The sequence below is a fragment of the Sebastes fasciatus genome, chromosome 11 (genome assembly GCF_043250625.1).
Source record: "Sebastes fasciatus isolate fSebFas1 chromosome 11, fSebFas1.pri, whole genome shotgun sequence".
In the NCBI taxonomy this organism is placed as follows: domain Eukaryota; kingdom Metazoa; phylum Chordata; class Actinopteri; order Perciformes; family Sebastidae; genus Sebastes; species Sebastes fasciatus.
Window position 1 is genome coordinate 24,250,640 of NC_133805.1, and position 22,715 is coordinate 24,273,354.

Consider the following 22,715-nt stretch of genomic DNA (forward strand, 5'->3'; position numbering starts at 1 on the left):
CTTAACTGTTAACACTATGGGTAAATATACAAACACACCACCTTAACCCTATAATGTTCCAGTTGGAATATTATTGGAGTATTATAGGCCTGCTATAGAAGATACATAGCCCAAGTATAATAATAGCTATAAAACCACAGCTAATTATGACTGACACAGTATAACATGCATAAAGACATAATGAATAAATAGGAATAGGTCGCAAGAGATTGCTGATACCGGCCAACACACATGCCAACATGTGAATAAGAGACTACTGGCACTTATTTTTTTCCACTTCCAGCACTGCCTGAACACACATGAAGAAGACTGATTGCTGAAAAAATCAACCTCGCTCATTCAACTCTCAACAAATGTTATAAAAGAATTTCACGCTTTTCTTTGAAACCCATGTGAAGAAATGACCACGCTTTACCTGCAAGGATCTGACAGAGCCATCCATTGTACTTCTCACAGTGCACATCGTTCCAAGACCCGCCCCAGTGCCTCTTATATGCTTCAAATTCGACACAAGATTCCACGTTGTTTAAATTGTTTGGCTCTCCGTCGTCCCAGTGTTGGAAGTTTACCTGGAAACAAAAGCAAACAATAAAACATGCAATGCAAATGGATTTATTTTCATTTAAATGAGTTGTATAAACTAAAATAGATTTTCTCAACCACTGTAGAAAGAGAAAAATGTTAACTTACTGGGGATCCATCGCTCCATACGTAACCGGTGACTGGGTCAGGGGCACTGAGTCCAATCCAGGCGACATTAGGTCTACAATATAATGGATCGACTTATATTAATGATTTAAATATGCAACCTGTATAAAATGCTTTAGGAACAAACTTTTGCTTAATTTCATAGTTATCTGATTATGCTGTCCCGGTGCCCTCCTCAACACTTGCCAATCTTTATCTTTTGCAACCAGTTTTGTATTTTTTTTTTAAGTCCTTGAATTTTGTAATTTGCATTTTAATTGGGGCTGTCAATCGCTTAAAATATTTAATGGTGATGAATCACATGATTGTCCATAGTTAGTCTCGATAAATCAAAATTAATCACACATTTTTTTAACTGTTCAGAATGTACCATAAAGGGAGATTTGTCAAGTATTTTATACTCTTATCAACATGGGAGAGGGCAAATATGCTAACTTAATGCAAATATATATTTATTATTGTAAATCAGTTAACAACACAAAACAATGACACATATTGTCCAGAAACCTTCACAGGTACTGCATTTAGCATAAAAAATATGCTCAAATCACAATATGGCAAACTCAAGCCCAATAAGCAACAACAGCTGTCAGTGTGTCAGAGTGCTGACTTGACTATGACTTGCCCCAAACTGCATGTGATTATCATAAAGTGGGCATGTCTGTAAAGGGGAGACTCGTGGGTACCCATAGAACCCATTTTCATTCACATATCTTGAGGTCAGAGGTCAAGGGACCCTTTTGAAAAAGGCCATGCCAGCTTTTCCTCGCCAAAATTTAGCCTAAGTTTGGAGCGATATTTAGCTTCCTTCACGAGCTAGTGTGACATGGTTGGTACCGATGGATTCCTTAGGTTTTTATAGTTTCATATGATGCCAGTATATTCACACTAGCTTTAAACCTGAGCCCGCTACAACCTTAAAATTACATGTTGTGTTAATGCATTAAAGAAATTAGTGCCATTAAAACAAATTAGCATTAACGCGTTATTATCACGGTAACCTTGACAGCCCTAATTTTAATATAAACTAACAAGATTTTCTGCCAGTGATCATGCTTAACACCTGATATAAATTATGACAAACGTGACAAATTTACTGCATCTCGAAAGAATGACAATGGTCTTCTTTGATGCAACTCATTTTTCAGATTTTGTCAAACGCAGCCCTAATTGTATTAGAGTAGGTCATACTGTACCTTCCTGTAACTTGTAGCTCTTCATTACTGTGGATGCTGAGCAGGTCTCCTCCGATGGCCCTGCAGTAATCTCTGGCCTCATACCAGGTCCTCTTCTTTAAAGAGTAGTCTGAAAACAACTTAAACACAAGGCAAGAAGGTACAATTTAATTAAAGGTTTGGTAGTTTCACTTCACCCTCATTTAAAGCAAGAAGTAAATTAATGCCTCCAAAGACATAACTACATGTTATGTTGCGACTGTGGTTGTGTCTAGTTTTATGTCAGGTCTTTTCTCTCAGTGTGTGAATGACAGAGCTTGACATCGTTCAAGTGTAAGGCTGTAACTCAGGGCTCTAAACTAACTTTTTTTCACTTCCGTGAACCGTCCCGAAATACAACCTAAGCCGTCCTGAAATGAATGCGGACCGTCCCAAATTTGAAATCTTTATTCTACATTATCATTAGTTAATCATTCAAAGTGACCTTTAACATAAATCGAACATCAAAAGTGGTTTATTTTTGTTCATAAATTTATATTTTATCCAAAACCTTTTATTTTTTTTATTTTAAAAAGTAATTTTATTGTTTGTTTTTTTATTCATAGTTTGCATGTTTGTTTTGATTTTGATGTTAGCAATGCAGCTAAAGCTGTGTAAAAAGTAGCCTTTGGTCAAAAAACAAGATTTTGCATATGGGCACCCAAAAAGCCTGAACCGGCCCTGCTCAAAGTTAAGAGGAGCTGCTTGACAATATGCACTTGTCATGGGGAGAGGAGCAGCAAGTTGCCACGGCCAGAATGTGTTGGAGGAGATTTCATTGCAGCCTTATGACAAATAGGGGATGAAGAGAAGTAAGTAAGTAAATAAGTGGTTAACATTAGTAACAGAATTTGAGCTTTGGCGGAGTTTTGACTCCTCATAGTTAACGTAACGTCAACGTCAGCTCACTCACTGTAAATGCAAAAGTCGGCTGCTGACTGGGTAAAGAGCGTTTTAACTGTAACGTTACCTTTAACATCAAACAGTCTAACGTTAGCTAACTGGTAACGTTAATACTAGAAAGCTTACCTCATTGACTGGAGAATAATTCCCCTGCTATCGTGAGGCCAGAGGCCGGCGTTATGTGCTGTGTGTGTGTGTGTGTATGTGCGGGACGGATCGGGCACTGACAGTGTGTGTGCGTGTGTATTTTTATGTTGTCAAGGAGGTTTAATAATAACGGTGTGCTACACAAAACATGCATTCATTCATCACGGGTATATTTCTTTCAACTCTCGTCCCAAATTCGGCCCGAAATTAATTTTCATCCTCCGCGATCATATTTTTTTCAGCCCCTGGACGACATGACGTCCTTAAGCTCAAGTCCTGCTGTAACTTAACAATTATTTTCATTATTTATTAATGTATGATTATTTTCTCATTTAATCAATTCATTTCTGGAGAAAAATGCCCATCACGATTTCCTAAAGTCAGTGCTGCCATTTTTAAACCACTTGTTTTGTCTGACCAACTGTTGCCCAACCAAACAATAACAAAGCGCCAAAGGTATTCGGTTTACTAGCAAAGACAGCAGAAACCGGTAAATTTGGCATTTTTGACTTAAAGGTATAATATGTAAGTCAAGCGGGTTAAAGAGTGACTGAAGAGAGAGGGTGGCGTTAGTTCGAACAAAGTAGTGAATCCGAGAAATAAAACGTTATTTTCTAATTATTTCATGGCGGTTACATTCGTAACACAAATAAACACAACTAGCTCTGCAAAATTCCACATAATCCTGCAGGAAGGTGCAGAGTTGCTGGATTTTGAATGAATGCAGACTTCCTGTCTGCTAGCTTTGGCTCTGCGCTGCTCTCATCAAACTACAGACACACACCAATGATAGCTCCACTCACATCACAGAAAGAAGCAGGTTGTCACTGGGCACATGTAAATAACACAACCTGTTCTCATCCATGAAATACGGCCGCTTTGTATCTACGGGAGTAAAGAGGGGACTTGTGAGTCGGTATCAGAAGCCGCGGGGTGTGACACAGCGGCGATATTTGACCACCTGAATGGGCTGAACACCCTGCGTGCTGTTATTGGCTGGGGGTTACACCCCCATGTGGGGCCCAAAGGCTGTTTGCAGACGCCCAGAAGAGACCAGAGTAAATCAAAATAAGAAGAAAAGAGAAAATACAAGCAGAGGGCTGCTGGGTCTCTGCAGAAACAGACACAGCCATACATCTAGTGGGGCATAATTGATGATGATGATTTAGAGGGATTATTATGTTTTTTAGTTAATTATTGGATATTATACCTTTTAAAAATGTCTTAAAAAACTATTCAATTGTCAAACTTGTTGCAGTTGTTGATCAAATAATCAATTAACCATCTAATCGTTTGAGCTATAGACAGGTGTGTGTGTGTTTTCAAACACAGGTCTGTTAGAGTGAGGTAGGGATTGATCCAGTGGCTGAAGGCATTGGCAGATTATTGGCTGAGAGTGGACATTATAAGGATCCAACATGGCGTTGGTCCTTCATCATTCCCGCACCGCATTTTTAGCAGCTTTTAGCGCGGACACAGCAGCCTGAAAACAGCGGCGTATAGTGGGAGAGGGCCCGCAAAACGCTTAGCGTGGACAGAGGCATGTGTGCACGGTCTACACGAGGCATAAAAACAGCACTCGTGGACTCATCGTGACACATTTTTGTTTGAAAAAGCATATGTGGGGGGAGTCCTCTGATTATGTGAGAAATGAATCGTGCTGCTTTAAAGAGGAGTCGTTGCTGCCTACTAACCGAGATTATACACAAATTATTGTAAATTAAATCATAATTATGAATATAATATAATATTATATTTCTTCAATAAATCCCACTAAATCCTACACATCAGCCCTTTAAACCTGAGATTTGATGAAGATGAGTTTGTCTCATGTTGTGCCTTAGCCACCCTTTGACGGGGCATAAAATGCATAAGTTTTGTGTATCAGTGAGGAAAAACTTTAGTCAAAACTATTTTGTTACTGATCGTTAGCTTAATCACAGAAGTCAGTTAGAAAATATATCAGATTTGCAGGCGTACGTGTTTCACTCATGTTAAACTGCGTTGGATTTTACCTTATAGCAAGAAAGTCTTGTTCCTATTCGAGTCCAGCCCTCCGCACACTCGAGAGGGGCAAGAGTTGGCGGTGGAACGGTTACAACTGCCCCCTCTGCCAGGTGTTTGCAGATGTATTTCTCCTTATTGGTGCAGGGCAGCACATCCCAGAGGCCAGCAAAAACCCCAGTTGTCATGGCAACACAGCCCTGTTGGTGACCTTGCATTGTTGAGGGAGAAATTGTAAACTGTCAATTGTGAAGCCACTTTCGGACACATCTTACAAATGGAGTTCAAAATTTCTCCATACCTGGCATTTGAGCGTTCCAGTGAGTAAACCTCACTAAGTTTGTGTTGGTCCACTCAAAATGATCAATGTTTTTCTGATTTGAGAGGCCTAGCCAGAAGTATTTCTCTGGTCTCAACCCCACCAAGCTGACAAGGAAGGCGTTATCCACCCTGGAAATATTTACACAATTAGGATCACTGGATTTCTCATAATTATGAATGATGTATAGTTGCAGACATTTTTAATTTGAGTTTTGTTTGCAAGTCCTAATAAATCCCATAACATCTGAACTATTGAAATCTAGCTTGCTCTTTTTGGTAGCTCAAAATATTTGGAATCAAAATAAATGTTCTTACCCATTTGAAACATCAACTAATTTGGAACCTGAGCTCTTGCAGTCATCTTTGGCTTCATCAAATGTCTTTGTCTGTGTTCCTACAAAGTAGCAATACGAGCCATGTCTTTTCCACCCCTGGATTGTAGGAAACAGAAGTGGGAAAATATCATTACGTTGTTTTCCTTATTTAGTGTGATTAAGAAAAAGCATAATAAGCTAAACAAAACAAAATGTTGATAATACAGGGTTGCTTATTATTTCATTGAGTATTCCACAACATGTAAAGATATCTGGCTTTCACTTTCCAGCATGTATTGCCATAGTAACGCGATAACGCAAATTCAATTTAACAACACTAATTTCCTTAACGCATTAACGTAATCGATCTTTCGGAGGTTGTAGTGGGCTCAGAGCTAGAGTGAAGATACTGGCATCGTATGAAACTAGGAAACCTAAGGTATCCATTGGTACCAACCATGTCATACTCTCTTGTCTTGAAGGAGGTTAAATAACGATCCAAAGTTACGCTAAAGTTTAGCGAGGAAAAACTGGCTTGGCCATTTTGGGGGTCCCTTGACCTCTGACCTCAAGATATGTGAATGAAAATGGGTTCTATGGTTACCCACGAGTCTCCCCTTTACAGACATGCCCACTTTATGATAATCACATGCAGTTTTGAACAAGTTATAGTCAAGTCAGCACACTGACACACTGACAGCTGTTGTTGCCTGTTGGTCTTGAGTTTGCCATGTAATGATTTGAGCATATTTGTTATGCTAAATGCAGTACCTGTGAGGGTCTCTAGACAATAGTTGTCATTGTTTTGTGTTGTTAATTGATTTCCAATAATAAATATATATTCGCATAAAGCAAGCATATTTGTCCACTCCCATGTTGATAAGAGTATTAAATACTTGACTAATCTCCCTTTAAGGTACATTTAGAACAGATAATTATTGCGATTAATCGTGGACAATCATGCGATTACTCACAATTAAATATTTTAATCGATCAAACTGACCATCAGAGAGCTTTGAGGTACAATACCCAGCCCTGTATGATAACACTTTGGGAATAAACCATTACAATAAACCAGAGACATTTTTTTCATATATTAGAAGGAAGTAAAGTTCACGCACAGTTTTGCAGCCGACATTCAGCTCCACTTCATCTCCAGAGGGTTCACGGTCACTCAACTTCATACAAATGAAGCCATGTTTCTCGTCACACACACGGTCAGCCCAGTTCCCATTCTGAAAGAAAGAAGAATATTCAAATGTTTATCTATGTGGAGACTGGATGTACCGATAGATAGGCGAACTACAATGTGTATCGTCAAACAAAAAGCCCATTTCATTGAACATCTCATTCCAAAATCACAGATTTTAAACACACAGATTTGTTTCAGGTTCATGCTTGTATTTTGGGTTTCTGCTAGAACATGTTTACATGCTTTAATGTTCAAAAATGTTACGGAAGAAAAGGCAGGACTTCAAGCAAGGCGTTTCAGGCAGTTCAGGAGCAGTGTTTCTGTTAGGGATGCACCGATCCGACTTTTCCAGTCCCGATACCAAAAGCGATACCTGGGCTGTGGGTTTCAGCCGATACCGAGTACCGATCCGATACCAGTGTTTAATTAATAAGCTGTATGCCTCGCTGTGTGGAAGTGACTGGGATCATTCTTTTATGTGTAAGGCAACATCAGGCTTGACTTAAACATCTAAACTTTATAAAACTAAATGTAACAAATAAATACATACATATAAATGTAGTGAATTATTTATCAAAATAATAAATCGTACACCAACAACTTGGCAAAACAATCTTCTAAATTAACAGGAATTAAAATTCAGGTGTAAACCGTTTTAACGCAGCAACAAATTGGTCAAAACTTGAACAAGAATTAAAATTCCAGTATATAATGTATATAGTACACATGTATAAACATAGAATTGAATTTAATAGATTGGCCCCATTGTCACCGATATCTGATTCAGCTATTTGAGTCAGTATCGGCCCGATAGCCGATCCGGTATCGGTAGAGAGTAACTCCCTTTGGCATGGACTTTGGGCTCTGTAACTTTGCAGACCTTTTACACACAAATATAACACACAAAAAGCGTAATAGGTCCCCTTTAAAATGGTACTATAACTGCCTGCACTTTTTTTGGCTTTCTACATGATTTTGCAACCTGGCTGCAGGGATTTTCTCCCATTTAGCCACAAGAGCTTTAGTGATGTCAGCCAATGATGTTTGGGAATAAGGCCTGGCTTGCATTTGGTGCTTTAATTCAATGGGGCTGAGGTCTGGGCTTTGTGCAGGAAAGTTCTTCCACACCAAACTATGGAAAACTTGTCTTTTTTTTAAGGGCGTTATCGTGTTGAAACAGGAAAGGGCCTTCCCTAAACTGTTGCCACATAGTTTTAGGCACACTGTTGTCTAAAATATTGTATGCTGTTGCATCGAGATTTCACTTGATTTGAGCTAAAGGGCCTAGCAGCCGAAGAGAAAAAGTATACCAAAGTGTGTGGACAGGAGTTTCCATATACTCAGTGAAATAAAGTTTGATTCGTAGCAGCATGATTTGCCGGTTTGCTTTGGAGCAGGTTAGTTCAATGATTTGTCATCTTTGGACAAATAATGATACTTTTACAAGATGCTAGCATATGTACAGTAGCAACATGGTGCTCCTTACCTCCCCCCTGATGAGAACACAGTCTTCTCTGTCAGTGGAGACAGCTGGTTTCCCAAACTCCCAGCTGGTGAAGCTGACAGTAGAGTGGTCACTCCAGTCAAACAGCCCCTCTGTCTTCCTGTCGTTCAGTCCAATCCAAAGCTCATCAGTGGATGCTGCAGACATGGACAGAAAACAACCTTTCCCTTAACTGCCTGTGATATATCTTTATTGTGGAGCTCAGTTTGCTCTGCGTGCCACTTGCTTTTTGTGTCTGTTGTAGGCTATCATTAGTCATTGTTGCTAGGGGAGGTGGAGGCTTACTGGGCCAGAGATCTGTGTGTAACATCGATGAGTTGTAATTCTTACTGGTGTTATTGAGGTGCAACAAAAGAAGGAACCCAGCGCCCCCACCCTAACCCTAAAATATTCAAGGCACTCGTTCAAGTTAGTTAAGAATATGATATTCACCAGCTGGGCTCATATCTCAAATTTCCGGGGGAAAACCTTTTACCTACCTAATCTCACATATTAAAAAGACAGGACTTAACATAAACAGCCAGCGGTGGCTATAGTGTCTGAGACTGTGATGCTCATTACATACCAGAAACAAAACTATTGGATTGATGACAATTCGTATTCCTAGATCCATACCATTAGAGGGGCAGGTTTATGTAAGTTTTGGCCAAAGGGTGGCGCCAGAGGAAAAGCCTGTGATCTCACAGGCGTGTTGTTTGTCTCACAGCTATACTTCCTCACGTACCAAAGCCAAGTTGAGAGATGACAAAACTTTGGTCCTCAACATTGCGGATGCTCACTAGGTCCCCTCCTTCTTTACGACACTCTTTCTGGGCATCAGACCACGTTTTCTGAAGACGTTGAAGGTGGAAGCAGTGGTTATTGTAGGGAATCCAAGGGCTTGAACAAAATCCTGTCTCAGCAGCTGATCATGAAAAGCACAAAGAAATATAATGTACTGAGTCAATGATATCATACAATTAACCAAAGACAAAATAGTAACACAGTAAACGGTGGAAACAGACTAGAATAACATAATTTAATCGCGATTAATCACACATTTTTTTATATTTTCAAAATGTACCTTAAAGGGAGATTTGTCAAGTATTTAATACTGTTATCGACATGGGAGTGGGCAAATATGGTTGCTTTATACAAATGTATCATCAATCAACAACATAAAACAATGACAAATATTGTCCAGAAACCATCACAGGTACTGCATTTAACATTAAAATATACAAAAATACATCTTGAGGTCAGAGGTCAAGGGACCCCTTTGAAAATGGCCATGCCAGTTTTTCCTTGCCAAAATTTAGCGCAAGTTTGGAGCGTTATTTAGCCTCCTTCCTGACAAGCTAATATGACTGGATTCCTTAGGTTTTTTCCGTCATATGATGCCAGTATCTTTACTCTAGCTTTAAAACTGAGCCGAAGAATCACAAGTTTCATTAATGCGTTAAAGAAATGAATGGCGTTAAAACAAATTTGCGCATTATTACCTCCAGTAGGAGTAGCCCCAGCTCCTTCACTGTAGCAGATGTACCCCAGTTTCTTGGTGCAAGGTGAACTTTGCCAGGAGTACTGCACATCACCATCAATAATTGCACAGGTTTGTCCCGGAGTAGGAAGTGGATGTCCTAAAACGAGAATGGTTAAAGTTGACATGTCAATTCTGATGTGTCTGATGAGTCTTCAAATTCACACACATTTTATTTATAACACCTAAACAAATTTTATAATGTTATCAAATTACATCATTATACATTCAGCACTATTGCAGGCCTAAATAAGAATTGTAATACAAACTAAGTGGTATAGAACAGCAGTAGAAACAACAATGAAATGAAGATTAAATAGAAATAGAAAAAGTAGAAAGAATGAAGAAACTAGAACGATATGCTGGTTAACAGCTGGGCTGGGGTGGGGATTTGCCTGATCATTTTGCAGAGCAGTGGAGATTCTTCATGATGTTGAAAACAAGTTGGCATGGATACATCAGGGATACATTAGACGTTTTCACCGTGCAGTGTGCTAAGCTAAGATCTAAAATACAGTAAGTTTCACTGGAAATAGAGATGGTGTAATTACGTTTGATTTGAAATGTATTGTTTTGCACACTACGATGACCAGATTTGAATGCAAGCAGCAACGACGATGTCCCTTTGATAAATTCAGTTATTGTAATTGTAAATCTTGTCAGTCATAAGTCCTCAGTTTCCATAAATATCTGCCGTGTAGCTTTGGGCCTTGCAGTAAGAGTACAGTGCTTAGAGTGTGTATGTGTGTACGATGGAAGTGAGTGGTGAAGCAAGAGAAAGAGAGCCGCGGCGACAGAAGCAAGTAATATTATCGACTCTGGCCCAAGCAGGAAATGTTAACAGTGTTTGGTTTGTCTGTTCTGGGTTACTGCAGAAACATGGCGGGCTCCATAAAGAGGACCCGCTCCCTATGTAAATATAAAACGGCTCATTCTAAGGTAACGAAAACTTAACAATTTTTTATTTTCAGGTGATTATAGACTTAAAAATACATTTTACACTTATTAATATCATATTTACGGCTGTCAAAGTTAAAGCAATAACGCCTTAATGCAAATTTGTTTTAACGCCACTAATTTCTTTAATGCATTAATGCAACTAGCTATTTTAAATCAAATTCCTAATAATCTGATGGGCCACCGTTAGAGGTTGTAATAAGTTCAGTTTTAAAGCTAGAGTGAAGATACTGGCATCATGAAACTACAAAACCTAAGGAATCATGTCATACAGGCAAAGGAGGTTAAATAACGCTCCAGACATATGCTAAATTTTGGCGAGGAAAAACTGCCATGGTCATTTTCAAAGGTGTACCTTGACCTCTGACCTCAAGAAATGTGAATGAAAATGAGTTTTGGGCCCACTTTATGATAATCACATATAATTTTGGGGCAAGTCATAGTCAAGTCAGCACACTGACACACAGACAGCTGTTGTTGCCTGTTGGGCTTCAGTTTGCCATGTTATGATTTGAGCGTATTTTTTAATGCTAAATGCAGTACCTGGGAGGGTTTCTGGACAATATTTGTCATTGCTGTTAATTGATTTCCAATAATAAATACATACAGTTATTTGCATAAAGCAAGAATATTTGCCCACTCCCATGTTGATATGAATATTAAATACTTGACAAATCTCCCTTTAAGGTACATTTTGTACAGATAAAAATGCGATTAATTTGCAATGAATCACGATTAACCATTGACAACCATGCGATTAATCACGATTAAATATTTTAATCAATTGACACCCCTAATTATATTCCATTTCTGCCAATACATCCCTCTAAATGCTACACACTGTTCCTTTAAGCAAAAATTATATCAGTTTTACAACTGACAACATGGTGTTTATAAAGTGATAAAGGACAGATGGGTAATATCAGAGGTACATTAATCATAGCATTATAAGAATAGCATTACAAAGTATTAAAGTGGAAAGAAAACTTACCTGAGTCCCAATTCAGGTAACGGTAAGGCCTCCCATTAGACCACTGCCAACCATGTTCTGGGTTCCGGCTCATCCCAATCCAAAGCTTGTCCCCCTGTCCCCTGCCAACTGCTCCTAGTAATGCTGTGAGCGTGTTTATGTTTGTTTTAAAGGCACAGGAAACAAAGATGATAAAATGATAATGAGTGAGGCTCAAACATAACAGAAGTGATCCATGTACCCATCTAAATATATAAATAAAAGTAATGTATTGAAGAATATATAACAAGCCTCTTCTTAATGACAATAACATATATAATAACATATAATATAATAATAACTAATTAAAAATAAAGTTTTTTGTTTTTTTTATTAAATTGATATTGATTAAGATTGGAGTAAATTGCTCCTTACCTGTGACGTAAGCCTGCTGGTGAGGATCGGTGATACTGAGTAGAGAGGACACCTGCTGTTTGCAGCTGACTTCAGCCTGGTGCCAAGTCAGAGCTGAGTCTGTGTTGAGCTGGTAATACTCTCCGCTTGTGATGTCTTTTTTCCAGTCTGTTTTTACTGTGAAATACAAAAAATATGGAGATGCATTTCAAAGTGGAATATCTTTTTCATGTAACCTCAAGTTGCACATTTATGCCTCCATGTTTACATTGACTGAATGATAGAGGCAGACTCATATGTAAACTAGTGGTAGATGATAAATCAAATGATGCATTATCATCCTGAAAGCCTTTACGTTTTTTGCCCATTCCAAATGTGACAATATTCCACTAATATTCCCTACATGCAGCCGTGCATGCTCTTTATTAACGTAACCTCCATGGTGGTGTTGCAGTACTTGTCCATATTCAAAAACCTGTTGATATCCAAGTCTTTCATAATGTTTAAAAGTAGGTGTGCTTCTCCTTCCGACCAGAAATGTGGGCTTTTCTTTTAGGCATGCATCTCTGCAAACTGTCGGCTGGTTGGTTTGTGTACAACGCACAGAGCTGGCTGTAAACGGGCAAGAGGCCGTGTGTCGCAAACCAAAGTGTCCAAAGAATGCTCCTAAAACTCAAATAATATCGGCATATCCCACATGTCTTAATCGGAAAATGCCACATTTGGAATAATGCCAAATTTGGAATATCCAAATGGAATATGCTGTTTACATAACACGTATCAACTTCAGAATATTCTCATATTCAGGGCTCTCAACTAAGTTGTTTCACCATCCTCCAGGAACCGACCCGAAATACAACTTAAGCCAAATTAATGTGGACCTTTCCGAATTTAAAATCTTTGTTTTTCTACATTATCAACAGTTAATCATTCAAAGTGACCTTTAACATAAATAAAACATCAAACTTGATTTCTTTATTTTGTTCGTAAATTTTAACTTTATCCAAAACATTGTTTTTTTCTGTTCTAAAGTAATTTTATTGATTTATTTATGATTTTAACACTTCGGCTAAGTTCATTTTTGATTTTCTTTTTTCTTTTACACAATAAAAATATTTTTTTTACTAAGTTAATTTTCTTTTTTTCTTTTTTTCTTTTACACAATACAAATATTTTTTTTCTTTTTAAAATGTAGCATTTGGTCAAAAAACAAGATTTTGCATATGGGCTCCCAAACAGCTAGAACCGGCCCTGCTAGCTGGTGCGTTTTAAAGTTGGAGGAGCTGCTGGACAAGATGCTCCTGTCATGGGGAGAGGAGCAGCAAGTTGCCAATGAGACGGAGAGATTTCATTGTAGCCTTATTACCCACATGGCATGAAGAGGAGTAAGTAAGTAGATAAGTAGTTAACATCAAACAGTCTAATGTTAGCTAATTGTTAATACTAGTAAGTAAGTCAAATGTATTTATATAGCACTTTTCACAGACATACATCACAAAGTGCTTTACAAGATCATTGTGCAAAACATACAAGAATACCTCATATAAAGTTATGGTGACCACACAAGCCACGTGATTAATAAATGACTAAATAAAACACAATGCATAGAGAAAAGTACACAATAAATACATAAATGTAAGCCTTGTACATAAAAGCTTCCCAAACGCCTGTTTAAACAGCTCCATTGAAAGTTTACCTCAATGACTTGGGTTGTATTCCCTGTGTGTGTGTGTGTGTGTGTGTGTGTGTGTGTGTGTGTGTGTGTGTGTGTGTGTGTGTGTGTGTGTGTGTGTGTGTGTGTGTGTGTGTGTGTGTGTGTGTGTGGTGCGTGCGTGCGTGCGTGCGTGCGTGCGTGCGTGCGTGCGTGTGTCTGTGTTTGTGCGTGTGCGCACGCAGTGCAGTAAAATATAACAGTCAGTACTCACTGTTAGTTGGGCAGTCGCCCCAGAGTTCATGGTCATATTTAGTTTGAATGGCACACCAAAGTCGTCCTTCTGCGTGATCAGCCGTAGTGCAGCTTGAGTACCACCGGCTTTGGTACATGAAGGGAAACATGCAGGGCCTACCATTTGCATTTCCTCCAATGGTGTACAGTTCTGAAAGAACAATAGAACAAAACAAGTAGCTTGAGTATTTTTTTTTATACTTTTATTGCAAACTACTCATGAATTATACATCCACAAAATGTCCAATATATATTTGCAATTTTCACACATCAACACTCACACACATACAAATACATACATGCCAACAAATTTGAGGGAAAAAAAGAATAAAAGGTGTCGGGAGGTATGTGTGTGTCTTCTCCTCCTCCAAGATGTGTATATTGTATATGTCTGTTATGTTGTGTATGTGTAAGCAATTTCATAAATTAATTTCAGGCCTCATATTTCATCCACTTAAACTTTGACTCTTCATTTCTGACTCTATTTAATCTGTGTAATTTCCTTAATCAAATCATTGTCTTATATCTCATCCGCTTTTTCCAACGCCTCTTATATTCTGTCTCTTCATTTCTGACTATAAGTTATTCTCTCCATTTCTGAGATTTCCTGTATTGTTTCCTTCCATCATTGAACTGATGGACTTAAGGGTTTTAACCAGTTCCTAGTTATTTGCTTCATGGCTGCAGCTCTAAGTATTCTATATAAATAACGGTCTGTTTCCTGTTTTAACTCTGGTGGTGATTTTCCAAGAATAATATATATAGGGTTCAATGCTTCTGTAATATTAAAATTGTCCCTGATGCCTGCTGTGGCTGAATGTCAAAAATGATTTTAGAACAGGACAGAAAAATAAAATGTGTGAATGGTCTACTTTGGCCTCTCCACATTTTTCTCTGATTTCATTCATCTGTTAGTTTTGGAAAGGATATTTGGAGTAATAAACAATCTTGTGTATAATTTCCACACATATTCCCTCCAGTATTTAGAATTTGTCGTTTTATGAATTTCTCTGCAAACTTGCCTCCATTTGTCTTCGTTCAGATGATCTCCTATTTCCATTTTTGTTGAATATTAGCATTGGTGTCCCTGTTCCTAAGAGTTTTATATATTTTGGATTACATTATTACGATTTTTAATCAGAAAGTTAATTAAAGGGTGTATTTCTTCACTAGTTTGGCTTTTTAGAAATTTTGAAAGATAAGTCCTTATTTGCAGATATTTATAAAACGTACTTTGTGTGTTTGTAGTTTGAGTATTTTGAGAACATCTGTACCTGTAGTACTACATTTTATGAAAATATGACACATTACTTCATCACTTATGATGTAAAATAATTAAAACATGGGATGGGGTCAATTCAGTGTGTCTGTTTTTATCTTAACTCAGTTGAGAAAAAAATATTCTAAATATTCTAAATTATGTAAAGATTTACAAAGAATTTACACACCAATTCTTGGTTAGGAATTAGGAATGACAATAATGTTTTATAAGTCGCCAAGTGTTGTGTTGTAGTGTTTAATACTATACCTCTGTATGTTCTTGTACAAGGACCTTGGGATGTCCCTGTAATTGTGAGGTGGCTATTGGGTCCTATTGTTCCGGAGAGAACTGCTGTCTTATCTGCAGTGAGATCAATGTGAAGATCTTGGCCTTTGAGGGCAAGCACCGTTCCATTCTTGCATTCCCACTTTTGGAGATCGCTGGATTCATCACAGTCGTAGAGGCTTACTTCACTTCCCACATTTTTCCCCTGGACTCCCAGACACTTGTTTGGCCACGGAATCAAAAGTCGGTCACCAGTTGTCCAGCGTACGTCAATGCATATGTCATATTTTTTAACCAAACAAAAACCAGTGGCCTTGTTAGTTAGTTGAAATGGTGAATCTGTAGAGAAAGGTTGTTCAAAGAATCAATACACGGTTGTGTTTGTGTTTCAATGCAGAAGAAATCCTCTGAACAACTGTTTGTACAGTCTATCATTGGAGTTGTGTCTAATTGGATTTTATATTACTGGGACAATATTACTGTCAAAATTACTATTACTTATTATCTATTAATTACAATTATTCACAGAATAAACAGGAATGTAATAAGCAAACAAAATTCTTATAATTAGAATCACAATTACTTCAATATTGAACTTTGCCAAATCTACAAACATAGGGTAACAGGCGTTTTAGGTATATCAAGCAATGTTCATGACATACCTGCTCTGTAAAACCCCCACAAAAAACTCAGAATTAAAAAGTTGGATTACTGTACCGTCTGAAGCCAAGCATTGTAATGTTTGGATGAGGAGCACAAAGGCTGTACAAGTTATCTTCATTGTTGGTATTCTTCTGAGATGTCCCACAGCTGGAGACTTTATCCATGCATTTCTCGCAGAGGATTTCAGAGTTGTGTGAATGATTGTGGGAAGAGGGGGATTTTTAAAGCACCTACCCATCCGGTCACATCAAGTCATGATATCATCATTTCATTTTCCTTTTAATGAATCAGCATCATGTCTCAAGACATATTTGTCAGTTATTTCAGATGGACAGGGTGTGACAGTTGCTGAGCTGTGTTCCTTAGAATCCAGGATGTGGTGGCAAACCAAGGTCACCACAGTTTTACTTCATCTTTTGATTGTTTATCAAAACCCCCATTATTTTTCAGTTCTTTAAAAAAAAAAATTTGTAGGGGTTTTTGCTAACACAATCAAACAATGTAAATATGACATACTAAAACCACGTAGACACAATACAAAAAAAGGGACATACTGTAGACTGTACCCACCCGTCAACCCCAAAGAGAGAGAAAGGGATAAAAAAATAATAATAACAACAAGACGTAACAGTAAGACAAAAAACAAATAAAACAGTTATGGCAATAATTGTTACGGCTGTATGTGTTTTCTGTGCTGCTGTCTCTTTTCCCTCTCTAGCAGCTCTGCCCAGGTGTACTGCACTGCTCAACGAGGTGCCCAGGTGTGCTGCATTTGCTCAGGGAAGGAGGTGTTTAAAAGCTCCAGTGCCAGCAGCAGAAGAGAGAGGCTTCTGGTGTGGGGACTGCTGGTTCTGCTGCCTCCCAGTTTATGACTTTTTATATGTCTTTGTTAATAAATCCTATGGATTTTGAGAGTTTTAAAGGTGTCTTTTGTGGTTGGTTTGGGTCAGTGTTTAAGTGTTGTTCGCCCCAATAGGGCTGCCCAAGGGTGGGGCGTAACAATAATCACAATGATGTTTTCCAAGTTACACTGCTTAAATAGAAACGGTTACAAGGGAGCATTTTACAAAGTAGGGAGCGTTCTGTCGGTCCTGCATGTTCTGAAAATTTCTGAGGATTACCAGACAGTTCCTATCTTAGTCTCTTTACATGTAAAACTCCCATCAGCTCTCTTTGCCAGGTCTCAAACAGTGTTCATTTAGTTAACGAAAACTATGACGAAATATTTTCGTCAACAACCTTTTTTCCATGACTAAGACAGTCTAACGTTAGCGTTAGGTAACGTTAAAACTAGTAAATAAGTAAGTACAATGTATTTATATAGCGCTTTTCACAGACATACATCACAAAGTGCTTTACAAGATCATTATGCAAAACCTACAAGAACACCTCATATAAAAATGTGGTGACCACACAAGTCATGTGATTAATAAATGACCAAATAAAACACAATGCATAGAGAAAAGTACACAATAAATACATTTTGCAATGCAATCCTGGTACATAGAAGCATACAAGCTACCCAAACACCTGTTCGTGCGTGCGTGCGTGCGTGCGTGCGGGCGTGCGGGATGGATAGAGGGACACTGAAAGTGTGTGTGCGTGTGTTTTTGTGTTTAAGACAAGACGATGACGAGATGGCACCGCCGGCATTAAACACTAACAGTGAAGACGTCAAACATGCAATTTCGTTGAAAAAAAAAGACAAGATGAAAATGTGGTTTAAAAATAATACCTTTGCCAAAATCTCTCTTTAGTTTTTTCACCTTCCACCTTCTCTTCCCATTTCTCTGTCTCAAACACACACACATAAGATGTGAAATAAGCTTGACTGAAATGACAGAAATGTTCAATATAATCTGATGACTAAACAGGACTAAGATTGAATACAAAAAAATAGCTGACAATATTGAGAGAAAAAACATTTTGACTAAAATCGAATGACTTTTTGTGACTAAAACTGGACTAAAACTATGAAGAATAAAAATGACTAAAATGTAACTAAAACTAATAAGCATTTTCGTTTTAAGACTGAGACTAAATCTAAAATAGCTGCCAAAATTAACACTGGTCTCAAAATACATTTCTTGGCAGCCAATTACCAGCTGTACACTAACACTGTACAAACAATGTGGTCTAAATTCTCTACAATGATAATAATATGTTTATTTATATAGTACCTTTCAAGAGCAGACGTCACAAAGTGCTTCACAACAAATGACAAAGTAGCAAGTAAAAGAAGAAAACAACAGACAAAAAATGCAGACATCAAGCTAAAAATACAAGACATAAAAAAACTAAATCAAAGTCTAAACAAATGGGTCTCGAGCACTGTGTCCTTTTGTCTCCTGATCAGAGGACCTCATAGACCTGCTGCTCATGTAGGGCTGCAGTCGCTCTTTAATGTAAACAGGCGCCTGAACATGCAAGGCTCTAAACATGATCTTGTACTGGATTCTAAACTTGATGGGAAGCCTGTGTAAAGAAATAAAAATGGCAATAACATGAGACCTTTTAGAGGATTTGATCAAAAGCTTGGCGGCAGCACGTTGGACCACTTGTAGGTGATTTAGGGAATTTAACATGCTGGTCAAGACTCAAAGACTGGTCCATCGAAACGCCTAGACTACAGAGGGTAGGTTTAACAGAAGAGGATAGAGAGCCATGACTTTCTATCACCTTCACGACAACGCCAGCGGGAGCAGAAATAAGAACTTCTGTTTTGTCAGTATTCAGCTGTAGAAAATGAGTTGAGACCATTTTTGGGTCTAAACAAAATGTAGACTTGAATGCAGTTGACTGTACAATTGTGGCGCAAGTAAAGCAGTTTGAGGATAAGGGCTTTAAGTAAGTTTAAAAACAGTAGAGTGCTACTTAAAGTGATATCCTCAATGAAAAAAATCCCTCAAATAAGACCAGCAATGTATCTAAAGATCCATAGAATATGAAATAATAATGGAAATAAGAAAATAGTAGAAGGGCAATGCCAAATAAGTGATTTTCAACAACAACAAATTTCAAGGAAGTGAATAACCGGTGTGAGTCTCATGAAACTGTTCTCTAGAATTCAAGTGAAAAAAGTCTTGTGCAATATTTACCACAAGGGAGCCAACATAATGCTGACAGTTTTTTTAGTTAAGGAAACATGAACTTCTCAGGAAATGATTGACATTGAGTCCCGAACTTGCGTAAATACTTTGAGGGAATATAATACTTGGACATGAATAACTGTTTAATGCGTTCAAATAAATTTTTTGTTGTATTTTTTTAAATTCTTAAAAAAAACGTCTGGTACCAGTGGCTGTCGTAGGACTGTAATAAACCCATCTAATCATTTAATTCAACCTGCATGTAATGATTGGACCGGCTACCTGCCAGCCTGTGGAGTCTTCCTGACTTTCTCGCTGGATTTAGGGACGTTTGGAGCTAGTGCTGCTCTACTGTCATTGGAAAAAAGTTGGCAACACTGGGCTGGGTTTTCGTTTGGATCATTTTTGAAATCTCTCTTTTTCAGCATTACCGACCCTACCTTTAATCATGGGTCAGCTGAGCAACTCTGTGGTGAATCAGGGTAACGGCAAGGAAGAAAAGAACACAGGAAGACACGTGATTAAGATTACTGAATCCATCTCAGTTAAGGGAGAAAACACTTTTACACTTTGATTAAAGTAGAGATTTGATGTTGTAGTGATGATATGATGTTGACATACTGACTTGACCTCCCTTTTACTGATGAGTGTTAGGCCTACTGATACTGTGAGTGATTGACTGTATCAGGGTTTGTGTTGGTAACGTCTTTGCCACCACAGCCCGGCACAATTTTTAAAATGGGCTTATAAAGATATATAAGGAAAAGAGAAGCAGATGAGGTAGGTCAGCAGGACCGTTAGCTAGACTGTATGCCTACAGTATGTGCATAATATCTAGACAGATAAACTGATATAACCTAAATTAACATGATTGCATAGGTGTAGTTAGGCTGTGGATGAGCTAACCTTGCTTGTTACAAAAAACATAGTTATTGCTCAGCTGTCACTGAAAAATATCTATATTAATGTATATAATAATTACCAGCCGAGACAGCAATGTTGGTATTGTTTTCACCTGGTGCGTCTGTGTGTGAGTCAGGTTTTTATATTTCTGGCTGTGGACAGATTTTTTCACCACAGTAGCGTCACACCCGTGCCAGATGCAGACACGAAACTTTACAGATGTGTAGTCAACATCCAAATGAAGGCCGAGTTCAAAGATGGGTCTGGTCCAATTTGGCGTCGCGGCTGGTATGATCCCATTGCAAGATGGTCTCTGGTTAAGTGTTTGTTAACCTTGATTGACAGAGAAGGGACATGGATCGAACAGGATGGAAGAGGACAGGAGACCTCAGGGAGGGACAGATGAGGAGAAAGTAGACAGGAGGCAAGGCAAGGTGTACAGGCGAGGGGAGCATGAGAAGAGAGGGCAGAGGAGAAAAACTTCCAAATGCAGGAAGTCTGGATGGGAATCAGTACTTCAGTACTATATACCTTTAAAAGGAATGACTTTTTAAACTGTATTCAATACAGAAACATTGCCTCCACAGCTTGTTTCACAGGAAACACTGTACGATTTTGGGTTTGTCATTGGAGTTGACAGTAAATGGTATGAATTGGCCTGATGATGAATGTGATGTTTACGATACAGAAAGAGGAAGTGGCATGTGTGAGTACACCGGTGATGATTAAAACGTCTAGAGTCTGGTACTTGTCCTAGGAAAGGCAGTTGGCAGTTGAACAAGTTGCTTCTGCCAGCACAATTTGACTAAAGCATTTTCCAATGAACTTCATCCAAAGTGAATTGTGTACATGCCTCACTGACTGTCGCAAGAGGAACAATACATTTGGGAACATTTGGTCAGTTTGCAATGCAGTTGCCACTGGACTCTGTAACACTGGATGACAGCTTTATTCATTGTCACTGATAGAGATGTTCCGATACCAGTTTTTCATTCCCGATACCGATTCAGATACCTGAACTTCCGTTATCGGCCGATACCGAGTACTGATCCGGCGTACCGGATACCAGCGTGATTAAAAAAAAACAATATATACCGTCCCAGCTGCGCCACTAGGTAGGCCATATATTATATATATATATATATATATATATATATCGTAGACCACCACATCACGGGTCTGTCTCAAGGTTTTCGGGTCGGGGTTCTAACATCTCCAACATCAACTTACGTGGCAAAAAACTTCTCACATAAATCACCTATTGCACTGGTTGTTATATTTAAATTTAAAAAAAAAAACCTGGTCAGATGGACCCTCGCATTACACAATTAGTAATGACTTCATCATCATTGGTCAGATGGACCCTCGCAGTAATCAGGTCGTAATGACCTACGACATATCATTGGTCAGATGGACCCTCGCAGTAATCAGGTTGTAATGACCTAAGTCATATCATTGGTCAGATGGAGCCTCGCAGTAAGGAGGTCGTAATGACATACGACATATCATTGGTCAGATGGACCCTCGTATTACTCTGGTCTATGTGACCTCAATCATCTAAAGGGGCCTGAATTTCCCATTGCATTATACCTGTCTGATATGACCTCAATCACTCGGATGGGTCTATGTTACCCATTCACTCGCTGCTATATCTTGACCCACTCAGTGCACTGGTCTATCATAAACCCACTCTTTTCACTGATCTATCGTGACCCCACTCATTGCACTGGTTTAATGATTCCTTGTTCTTACATCGCGGGGTTATGCAAACATAACTTGAACTGTTTACTTTCAAAATTTTCTTCCATATCTAAGTCTCTTTTTTAAATTAAGAATCCACAACCTCAGTAAGGTAATGCATTTGTAGTGTAGAAAACACAAATTTCTACACTACTTTCTTTTGTGGGGATATATCCTAATTTAATCTCGGAATCATTACCCCCTTTTGATATACTACGTCACGCTGGAGTCTAATCGCCAAAGACTTTGCAATATTATGCTATTATGTATCTTGTAATAAATGTATTGTTCATTCTATATGGAGTCTCTCCTGATTGAACTGAAGTTGGAACATGTACTGATCTCCTCTAAAGGGTCAACTGGTTATTTGTTTGGATGGCTTTTATTTATTTCTCATTTTTATCTCTTCAAACCACTTTTTGAAAGTTTCTGACCTCTTTGTGATACCTGCGTCATCCTTCCTCAGCCACCAGGTGTTATAAGTAGTTTGAGATAAGTTTGAGGAAAGTTGCTGTTTGCTTCTGCATAAAGTGAATAAAGCATCTAAGCATGAGTTTACCAAAATAAAGGGATTGTCAATGGATACAGGTGGTTTGAAGATGAGCCAGGTCCATACTGTATATGAAGGTTCATTTCAGTTGGTCTAGACTTAAAAACATAGACCTTTTTGTGTCTCAGTTAAC

General features: G+C 38.3%; 1 protein-coding gene across 2 annotated transcripts in view; it reads right to left on the minus strand.

Annotated features, from left to right (window-relative positions):
- The window catches only part of LOC141777464 (macrophage mannose receptor 1-like), a 33,997-nt gene extending 17,485 nt beyond the window's left edge, over positions 1–16,512 (minus strand). For both annotated transcript variants that reach the window (XM_074651727.1, XM_074651726.1), the window contains exons 1-15: positions 16,355–16,512; positions 15,620–15,976; positions 14,072–14,242; positions 12,168–12,323; positions 11,775–11,897; positions 9,789–9,926; positions 9,032–9,211; positions 8,290–8,444; positions 6,733–6,846; positions 5,613–5,728; positions 5,278–5,426; positions 4,988–5,187; positions 1,905–2,023; positions 691–763; positions 416–569 (exon numbers count right to left, since the gene is read on the minus strand). In XM_074651727.1, coding sequence (XP_074507828.1) covers positions 416–569; positions 691–763; positions 1,905–2,023; positions 4,988–5,187; positions 5,278–5,426; positions 5,613–5,728; positions 6,733–6,846; positions 8,290–8,444; positions 9,032–9,211; positions 9,789–9,926; positions 11,775–11,897; positions 12,168–12,323; positions 14,072–14,242; positions 15,620–15,976; positions 16,355–16,418 — 2,269 coding nt within the window. In that variant the 5' untranslated portion in view covers positions 16,419–16,512. The remainder of the gene's footprint in view (positions 1–415; positions 570–690; positions 764–1,904; positions 2,024–4,987; positions 5,188–5,277; positions 5,427–5,612; positions 5,729–6,732; positions 6,847–8,289; positions 8,445–9,031; positions 9,212–9,788; positions 9,927–11,774; positions 11,898–12,167; positions 12,324–14,071; positions 14,243–15,619; positions 15,977–16,354) is intronic.
- Between the last annotated feature and the right edge of the window lie 6,203 nt (positions 16,513–22,715).